General features: G+C 31.3%; 1 protein-coding gene across 1 annotated transcript; it reads left to right on the top strand.

Annotated features, from left to right (window-relative positions):
• Window positions 1-1735: 1735 nt before the first annotated feature.
• LOC113363661 (zinc finger protein 85-like) lies at window positions 1736-3739 on the top strand. The gene is made up of 3 exons (XM_026606142.1): window positions 1736-1838; window positions 1975-2110; window positions 2378-3739. Exon 3 carries the CDS (start codon window positions 2406-2408, stop codon window positions 3627-3629), a length of 1224 nt encoding a protein of 407 aa, XP_026461927.1. The 5' UTR covers window positions 1736-1838; window positions 1975-2110; window positions 2378-2405; the 3' UTR covers window positions 3630-3739.
• Window positions 3740-11071: the final 7332 nt, after the last annotated feature.

The raw sequence follows: 11071 nt of genomic DNA, 5'->3' as shown, positions 1-11071 counted from the left end.
TTACAAGATCTCACAATTTATCAATGTTAATTATAGTTATATATTAATAATTATATAATGCAGAATTTGTCAAGAAAATGGAAACATGAAACATGAATATCTAATTAAGTAAAGTTATCAAAGTCAAGATAGATTAGATAAGAATGGATGAAGAAAGTTAAAATCATTTCATCATTGGCATCACAATATTCAATTTTCATTTACTATACTCTTCTTCGTTAATAATAAATGCTTTATGATTAATTAAAAATATATCACGATTGGGGCTAAAATGAACTAATATTCTAAGATATTCATTTGATAAGAATGCTTTTTATACACATGCTTTAGTCTGTGGTATTATTCACTCCTGTGTGCATTCTTCGTATTTAATAAGCGTTATAATATTAATATTTTCTTTATTTTTAAAGCTGTTTGGATTTATTTGATAAGTATTATTTTATTCTTCATTCTGTTTTTTTCATGACTTGTTAACTGTTATGGAAATAATAGTTGCCAATTGTAATTATAATGAATAATTGTAAATATTTATTTATCGCATATAATATAGTATAGTTTATTTGAATAAAGATTTTATCTCAATTGCGCTTTTCACTAATTTTGCTTAAAAAATTGTTGATGTATTCTTAAGCGAAGAAAACTTATTTTTCAGGTAGAACTTAAAATTTTTGGTAAAATTTAAACTATGTTTTATCCAGTTTAAACATTCAATCAACCATCAAAAACAAATTTGTAGCTCAAAACTACATTTTTCAAAAATCGAAATGCTAAAGTAAATTAAATAAAATCTCTCCATTAATATTGCTTTCTTCATTTTGTCAATACAAGTAAAATGTTTTTTGAATCATTAAAATCAGACGCTCCGTTCTTTTAAAAACTGAGTTACTGCCTTGTCGAAAAACTAATCAGCACTTCTCCTTATCAATAGGAATCGAATGTTTTTTGAATCATTCAAATTGGTATGGCCATTCGATTTTATGTAAACTAAGTAAGATATATCACTGGATTATCTTATATAATATCATACTTATTTAAATGTACAGTTTAGCTCATAGAAATTATTTTTGTATTTCTGATTGCTGAAATAAAGTGAAAAAAAAAAATTCAAATTGGTTGAACAGTGTTCCCGAAATCGTCCACGAAAATTTGTATCCGAACACACACACAATCGCTTATACACACATACATCACTTCTTATACATCTACTCTTCTTTTATCTATGCATACATCCATTTTTTGTAATAAGTTATGCGAGAATATTTAGAAATCTTTGAAACGTAAAAATATATAAAAATTTTCATTTTCGTTTTTTTTGCGATTACTATTACAGACCCTACGAGAAGTTAAAAAAAAATCAGTTTTAAAACAAATTATTGTTTTCAAAAAATATTAGTATTTTCAAGTTTTTCAAAAAAAATCTTGATTTTCAAAAAAGGTCATTTTTTTTAATAATCAAATTTTTCAAATATGTTCAGAAATTTGAAATGTCAAAAAATCAAGTTTTTTTTATCTTAAACTTTGAAAAATTTGAAATTACGATACGGAAAGTCCAGCAATTTGCCTTAAGGCACGATGTCACACTCCACTAGTTATTGAAGTTTTTAATTTTTGAATAAAGAAAAACAAAATTTATTCTCAAATATTTTTATGTTGGCAACGGTACAATAAAGCGAAGCAAAGTTCGTTCAAATGTCAAACAAATTAATGTACTGAATGAACATTTTATTTTTTGTATATTTAATTATTAATTAAATATTTAAGCTATTATATAAGTTCAAGTATAAATATAATAATATGTATTATAAAGCGGTATTTGTGATTGATTGCTAAACATAAAGGTAGTATATAATACTTTGAGGTTATTCCACATGACTAACTTTTAATTATATTTATTTCATTCCGAAAAAACATTTAATTCTAAATAAAGATACGCAAAGAAAATGTAAAGTTCAATTTTACTGTTTTCCCTTTCAGGTCTGCAATTATTATATGACTTAAGCCTAGGTTTGAACAATAGTTGATTGAAAAACACTGTCTGTCAAATATAAAGTATTTTGAAGAAGAAATTATCTTAGCGACATTGTTCAAAATAGACTCCCGTTAACTTAATGTAAGATTACATTCACGGACAAAACCATAATATGAATATATTATATTCTCAGAAACATTTGTGTTGACAGTTGAGAATGATAATTAATTCGCACATGCATTCTTGTAAAATATTACGAGAGTTTAAATGCAATTGACTCACTAAAATTATACTTCATACTCCAACTGTCAACAACTAATGTTTTCATTTGTATTTCTAGTCAAATTAATTATCATATTCAACAATAGTTCATTCAAACTAACCAACTATTTTTGCTAATGCTTATAGAACATACTCAGTGCACAAATATCTCAAAATGTCAGAAGCTGCTGATGATCCGATAATTAAAATTGAACCACAAGAATATCCAATCGAAGACATTAAACCAGAAATTGAGGAAGACCCTGAATCGTGTTCAGAGGATGACAAAACATGTCTAAACAGATTTATGAACTCCATAGTGAAAATAGAAGAAAATGTTGAACAGGAATTAATTCAGACTGCTCCTTATAAATGTGACAAGTGTCATAGAACATTTAGAAAGTTGCATTATTTAGAACAGCATATGTTACATTATTGTCATAGGGATGCATATTGTTCAGGGTCTTATTCAGATGCAAGTGCATTAAAAATACATTTAAAATCTTATACATGTGAAAAACATTTCACATGTACAAAATGCGGTAAAGCATTTTCTGAAAAATATCATTTAGATCAACACATTTGTGCTCGTGCCAGAAAACAAAATATTCACGCTCATACAGCAAAGGGACGAGGTGAACGTTCCCATATTTGCCAAATTTGTGATAAGACATTCACACGTTTCAATCACTTGAATCAACATATGCTCATTCATACTGGTGAACGGCCTCATATTTGCAAAATGTGTAAAAAAGCATTCACACAATCGAGTAATTTGAATCAACATATGCTAATACACGCTGGGGTACGTCCCCATATTTGCAAAATATGTGATAAGACATTCACACATTCGAGTAACTTGAAACAACATATGCTAATACACACTGGGGTAGGTCCCCATATTTGCAAAATATGTAATAAGGCATTCACACATTTGGTTCACTTGAATAAACATATGCTCATTCACACTGGTGAACGGCCTCATATTTGCAAAATATGTAAAAAAGCATTCACACAATTGGGTAACTTGAAACAACATATGCTAGTACACACTGGTGATCGTCCCCATATTTGCAAAATATGTGATAAGACATTCAGACATTCGAGTAACTTAAATCAACATATGCTAAATCACACTGGTGATCGTCCCCATATTTGCGAAATATGTAAAAAGGCATTCAAAAATTTGAATAATTTGAATAAACATTCACTTATTCACACTGGTGAACGTCCCCATATTTGCAAAATATGTAAAAAGGCATTCACACAATCGGGTAACTTGAATAGACATATGGTCATTCACACTGGAGAATGCCCCTACAAATGCAAAATCTGTGATAAGGTATTCAAATGTTCAAAATCCCTGAAAAAGCACATGGTTGCTCATACCAATGAGTAATTAGTATTTACAAAATTGGTAAGAAAATTACATATGACTGCTTATAGAAATTAATGTTAATTAGATATATGAATTAATTTTCATATTTTATAAAATAAATAAACATTGTTATCAAGGGCTTTAGTAAATAGTTTATTAATAATGTTGTACATCCATTCCAGGTTTAATAAGATTTGCAATTGAGCCATAACTGTTAGTAGAGTCTTCACAAAAAGCCTAGTTTTTAACTTACCGATAAGCTATTGTGATCATCCAAAAAACGAAACTGATAATTTTTGCATATCATTACGATTCAGAGGTTTCTAAATATTTTGGCATACCTTATAAAAATTGATGTGTGTATATGTGTGGATACAATTTTTCGTCGACGATTTCAAGCGTACGGATCAACCGATTTGGAAAATTCAAAAAGCAATAGATTCTTACAAATAGAGAGACGTGCTGATTAGTTTTTAGTAAAGGTTGGCCAGCCGTTTCGGAGTTACGAAGCAAAAGTGTAGAAAATAGAAAACGAATTTCTTAGAGAAAGGTGCATTCAATTTAAATGATTCAAAAAACATTTAATTCGTAATGATGAGGAAAAGTGGTGATTAGTTAACAATGCATGTTGACAAAACGATTATTTTTGGGGAAAGCCATTTTTTTTTCAAAAATAATTTTTTTTTTAATATCGAAAATAATTGGAATTTTAATTTTAGTTAAAATTCCAAGCTCACTTATTTACTTGGGCTATATAATTTAAACTTTGCAATTCAGTTTATATTATTCCTAAAAATGTGAGATAAAGTCCTTCATTCTAACTCCGCTTGATTAAGTTTTATTTATTTAGTTATTGTAATGGTCCAAAAATCGAAATTGAAAATTTTTACATTTCTTTAAGTTTTGAAGGTTTCTGAACATTTTGGCATACTCAAAATAAATTGATGTGTGTGTGTATGTATGGATACAATTTTTCGTTTACGTTTTCGGGCGCACGGATCAACCGATTTGAATGGTTCGAAAAACATTCGATTCCTATTGATAGGTAGATGCGCTGATTAGTTTTTGGCAAAGGCTGGTCCAACCGTTTCGGAGATACGGCGCAAAGAGTGCAGAAAATAGATATCGAGTTTTTGAGAGGACGGAGCATCCTATTTGAATGATCCAAAAAACATTCAATTAGTAATGATTGGGAGAACAACATTTTATAAAAACATTAAATCAGAATTATTTTTGATTATTACAAAAAATTTTTTTTAGAAATTAAAAAAAAATATTTTTTTTTTAACTTCCCGAAGGAGAAGTTTATGTTTTCATCAAAAAAACATCGATTCGCTAATTTTATGTTTTTTCGACGTTTCAAGCCATTCTGAATCGAATGAGACCAAATTTGGAAAAAGTATGTGTGTGTGTGTGTGAACATCAGATTTTTTGCCGTAAATCGACGTTTTCTCAAAAACGGCTGGACCGATCCCAACCATTTAAAAGCCATTCGATGTATCTCGATGAGGATTTTCGTTTGTCAGTTTTGTGCGACGATCGGCCGAGCCGTTTTTTTGTAATTTGGAAAAAAGTGTTGAACTTTTCGTTCACATTTAAGCTCATTCTACCGAATCGATTTTAAAAAATCAAAAACTGTTTGAAAGATATTAGTGGGGAATGATGCTGATTAATTTTAGATGAAAATCTACCGAGCCGTTTTCTTGTAATTAATAGTTGAAAAAAATATTTTGCTTAATGATTACAGCTTAAATCCACAAGCTGTATTTTCAATGGCTCTACTCGTAATTTTTCCGCCAGCCAAAGCGCCACTAATGTTTAACTATCTCACTCTTTCAACCAATGACGAAACGAAAAGCTCTTTGAGTTTCCATCATAGACCTTATACAATACATTTATGAAATTGTATAAGGTCTATGGTTTCCATATCTATACATACAAACATAATGCACTCGTTAAAATGTTTCCACACATATAAATGTCTCGAAGAGAAGAGTCCTTTTTTAAAATCTTTTTCATTTATTTTATTTTAATTTAATATTTATTTCTTAATAATTTATAGAATAAAAAATTATTGTGAAAGACAGATCAAATTGCTTATTCTAAAGGATTAATTAAGTAATTATTTACACATTTCGGGAAGTTCTTGCCACTTGCCTTAAGGCTAAATGCACTTCCAACTAGTTCTTTTCCCAAAAGCAATCGTTTCGTCAACACAAGCAGAAAGTTTTTTGTATCATTCAAATCGGATGCTTAGTTCTTTCAAAACCTGCCTTTTTTGCACATTTAGCTCCGTATCTCCGAAACCGCTGGACCTACCTTCGCCAAAAATTAATCAGCACATCTCCCTAGCAATAGGAATCAAATGTTTCTGAGCCATTCAAATCGGTTGATCCGTGCGCCCGAAAACGTGGACGAAAACTTGTCCACGTGAAATACATACATACACACATACACACATCCATTTTTTCTAAGGTATGCCAAAATGTCAAAACGTAAAGGTATACAAAAAATTTCAATTTAGATCTTTGGACGATTACAATAACTTACCCTACTGGAAGTTAAAATATAAAACAAAAAATATTTCGGGTACTGCGGTGTGAAACGGTAATGGAAAATCTCTCACTCTATTTTTCCCTGAATCGAGTTGGAGTGTAATTCAACCCACGGACCATTTTATGACAGTACCACCGAATACCGATCATTATATTATTCTCTCTGAAACGGCTGAGCATGCCCTTGGCAAAATTTTTTGAACACGTTTCCCACGAATATGAATCGTACTTATTATCTAAGGTACTCTTCTTTTATCTACTGGTTTTAGTAAAAACTATTTACTTAATTATATACTTTTATAAACCGGATCGAACCACTTCTGCAAAAATAGTGCCTCCTGCACGTCGACAAGCAATAAATAAGCATAAAGACGACTTACGTGAGAAGAGAAAATACAAGAAACTGAAAGCCGAAGCACGGGTTCAAGGTGCATGAAGCAAAAGTTCGGAAAGGAAAATACACGAAAAGAAGAAAAACGGGCGTGGGGAATTTAATAGTGGTAATGGAAATGGGTAAGGTGGTCATTTATTTGTGATGGCTCTCACACTATGGACCTGCTTTCAGACAGACTACCATTTATCATTATACTTTTTATAATCTCCCACATAGCACAAGTGCGAGTCAGGGGCGACCTGTGGTTCGACTTTTAGGTCGATCGGTTAAACTTTGGTCGCACCACATACGTGTATTTAGGTCAATCTTCGCACAGAAATGAACCTAAAGTCCGAACCCGGTTGCGATATTAGTCAACCTTATTGGCATATATTATGGATTGAGAAAAGTTCCATTGGGGGTCAAAATTTGGAACACACATTGAAAATATTTTGAAAATAGGTCGAAAATTTGGTAAATGGGTTGAACACCGTTCGATCAAATTTGGCAAATGGGTTAAAAATGGAACGTGAATAATTTTTTTTTAATGAATTAAATCTGAAATGAATATTAATGAATTAAAAATGCAATTCTAGATCAAAATAATATTTATTTTCATGAAAAAAAAAATCAAAGCATTTTACTGTAATATTTTATCAAAATGATATTATATGAAAATCTTACAATATACAAGTATATAATAAACTTAAACTAATAAAATAATACAATAAACCTAACAAAATCCACTGCAACAACATTCTTCTAACAGCACCTAAACAAATCAAATGCATATAATCAAGTGGTACGTTGCTAACTAAACCAACATGAGGTATTTCAAGCAATCTTGTATAGCCATTATCGTAGTCTTCATCTTGTAAGATTCTAAAATGTTCATCAGTTCTTGCAGGTGATTGCATTTCTGGAAAACAAATTCTACGATTAATATAAGAACCTTGAACAAGGCATTTTGAACAGCTACAATATCCTGTGTGTCCTTTTGTTTTCAGAATAAATGATTTTGCAGGAGTATCACAAACAAAATATTTAATTCGAGTCTCATAATGACTTCCGTTGTGATCAAAACCCTCATTCACTATGCCAATCGCCTCATCAACAAAGTCACCTAAAAATTCATTCGAATCTTTAGGTTTCTCAATCCCGCAGTAGAGTCCTATGATAAAAATATATTTATGTTAATACGTAATATAATTTTTACGTTTATGGCAATACGTATATAATATATTAATACGTAGGAATAATGGTGCACAATATAGGCCATGCAGACATATTCGAGGAACTTGATACAGGCAAACCATCAACATTAATTCCTAATTCAATGATAGAAGAATTTAACTTCAATCTATCAATAGAATCTTTCAAACCAGTTAACAATCCAGAATGAATATATTCTCCTGGGTTCATAACTTTCGATACTGCTATCCTTCTCGTCTTTAAAATTGTCCGGGAGTCTGCTGGTAAATCTTTAAAACAATCATCCTTTTTTAAACCCTTAAGCAGTGCCGATACAGCATTATGAGGAACCTGGTATGTAACAGCCCATTCTGCTAAAAATTGCTCTACATCAAAGACTTCTGGTATAACCTCTCCATTGAGGCTCTCCTCAGAATCAGAGCCTGAAATATATATTAATTTTTAAAACATTATTATTATTAAATAATTATATATAATTAAATTCATAATTACCTTGATTCTCATATTCATGAGAAGATGTCGCACCAAAATCATTCTGATCACATGCTAAAACTAAATTATTTACATATTTTTCTATTATCTTTACTATTAAATAATTAGATAAAATTTAATTTATAATTACCTTGATCGTGATGATCATTAAATTGCATTCCAAAATCACCCTGAGTACTGACACTTGTTGAAATTTCAACTTGATGAACAGCACTATCATTTACACTGGAAAGAGTCAATTCTTTCTTTATTTCCGCGGTTATTCTTTCGAATTCCCACTTCACCCTCCTTCTAAAATGTCGGTCTGTCACAAAGCCAATAGATTTGCGAAACTTTCTAGTCGACATATTTATATGGATTTTCTTTTAGAAAAATAAATCAACAAAATCACGTATAAATAAACCAAGCCAAGCGCGAATTTAAAATGGCGCTCACCTACCTGGCATCTTGCTCGGTCTACGTCTACGTATGCGCACTACCTACTGCGCATGCGCAGTATCTATCGCGCATGCGTCATAAGTCTGGACCAAAAATGAACCTATTTGGTTAAACCTGGTTGAACCAGAAAGGTCAAATTTCAGATAAACCCACTGACGGTCAAATAATGTGCCAGTTTTGATCAATGTTAACCTAGAGGGTTCAAAATAGGCTAAAGCGGTGCGACCGCGGTTTGACGCGTGCTATGTGGGCTTATAAATTATAATACATAATCTTCATTTGACAATAATAACCGTTATATTCTTTCCAATCTTCGATCACTAGTTCACATGTTTATTAACTTCCCGTAGGGTAAGTTATAGTAATCGCAAAAATAACGAAAATGAAAATTTGGATATATCTTTACGTTCCACACGCTTCTATACATATTGACATATCTTATAAAAAATGGATGTATGTGTGTGTATACATTTTCGTCGACAATTTCGTCTATAACATTCATCAACCGATTTAAATAATTCAAAAAATACTCGATTCGTATTGATAAGGAGACGTGCTGATTAGTTTTTGACAAAGGCAGTTCTAGCCGTTTCGAAGAGTTCGTGTTCTCCCGAGCCTAATGAATGTATTATAATAATAATTATTTTAGAACTTGGTGTTATTTTAGAAGACAGATGATTACTAGTAATCTTGCCTCAGGTAATTAAGTACAAGTTGCTTAGATATTTATTTCGAATAAGGTAGTTGTATCTTTAAATCAAGTATCTGTCTTTTTTGTGATAATATATATAATAACATGCTTCTTGTTTAATAGGTTATACGAGGGGCATGTAAAAAAATAAGGTTCCCATATTTTTTTCAGGGTTGAGGTATTTTTTATTGCTATAAATGTGCATACCATCGGAAAGCTTGTATTTCAAACTATTTGAGGAGTTTTTCACTTCCGAAAACCCGCTTCGAAGGACTCCGCCGCCACGCCCTTGCTCAGCCTTCTTCTCCGGCGATTTTGAATGGCTCTTTTGAGTTTTGTTAGTGTCTCGCAGTACCTGTCCCAATTTATAGTGGACCCTTTAAGCATTAACTCGGTAAGCAAGACACATTTTCGGTCCCAAAACTCGATGGCCACCCGCTCCTTTGCTCGTCGTGAACGTCTGTGCGTCCTTCGGAGAACTCCCTGCACCATTTGAGGACGTGCTGGACGCTGATGCAAGTTTTGCCATGAACTTCTTCCAACTGTCTATGAATTTCAATAGGTGTAAGCTTTTTCGTGTTTAAAAATCAAATGACTGAACGGATTTCACACCTGGCGGTGACGGCGATTGCGCGCTCCATCGCGGATGGCTGTTGGACTGACACTAAGGTTTGCAGTGATCTTCCAAGGAGTTGGAATGGAGTGGCAAGGATCAATAATGATAATGGTGTTGCCGGATTTCCCTAGTATCTCGAGCGCAAATGTACAGCGTGGGAACCTTATTTTTTACATGACCCTCGTATAATAACAAGCTTCTTCGAACTTCATAGAATTGGGTGGACTAGACAAATCTCCTTTACCAAATCATGAAAAAGTTCTCCTCTCATACAGTCATGACTAGGAGAATATCTATTCAATTCTGATAGAGGGTAAACAAAACAATCTAATACAAAACCACAACAGTGTGGAAATCCAATGAAAAGAAAGTAATTTCAATTCTAAATACCCTTTGCAAAGAAAAGAAGAAAATTCACAGTGAAGGACATAATTCTTGCTTTGAAACTGTACAAAAAGTCTGCAAAGGCATCAAATGCATGAATTCTTATTCTGTTTATTGAAAACACCTGGTTTTATAGTTTTTTATTTTTTATGGAAGTTTTAGTGTTAATGTTTTCATCATGATCATAAAATGGGTAAATGTGATGTTTAAAAAACACTCATACACAGAAACTATTCAAAGATTTCGTCAAATGCAACTTTATTACTGATTGATTAGATAGCTAAATAACTATTAAATGAAGAGATAATAAGAAGAATGACTCGTAAAATGAATTGGAATCCTAAGGAATTTAGTTTTATCTCAATTTGGATATCAATATATATTTTTCGTTTTTAGGATTATTTGTTTGGAAAATATTCGTTCTAGTTTAAAATTTACCTGTTCTTATTATCCTTTTAAATTTTTGCATTACTGGTCATTCCTACTAAATTTGTCATTCCATCGCTTGCGCTTTCTTCTTAGTTTTTAAGTTTTAATATATTATTATTAGTCATTAAGTAATTAATATTAATAAGTTATTCTCTTTAATTTGTAGTACTTAAAAAATATGTCTCCATTATACTTTAATTAATAGTAGTCAGATATTTCTATTTAGTTTATAATTCTTAAAAAAATATGTCTGATATATTTGAAAATATATTT

The sequence above is a fragment of the Ctenocephalides felis genome, unplaced genomic scaffold (genome assembly GCF_003426905.1).
Source record: "Ctenocephalides felis isolate EL2017-DRISC unplaced genomic scaffold, ASM342690v1 CF-g0.4_SCAFFOLD_00845, whole genome shotgun sequence".
Taxonomy (NCBI): Eukaryota; Metazoa; Arthropoda; class Insecta; order Siphonaptera; family Pulicidae; genus Ctenocephalides; species Ctenocephalides felis.
The sequence above is the reverse complement of the archived record's forward strand: the minus strand, read 5'-3'. Positions and strand labels throughout refer to the sequence as shown.

Coding starts and splice junctions, on each gene's coding strand:
- LOC113363661 (XM_026606142.1), top strand. CDS start 2,406: ATGTCAGAAGCTGCTGATGATCCGATAATTAAAATTGAACCACAAGAA.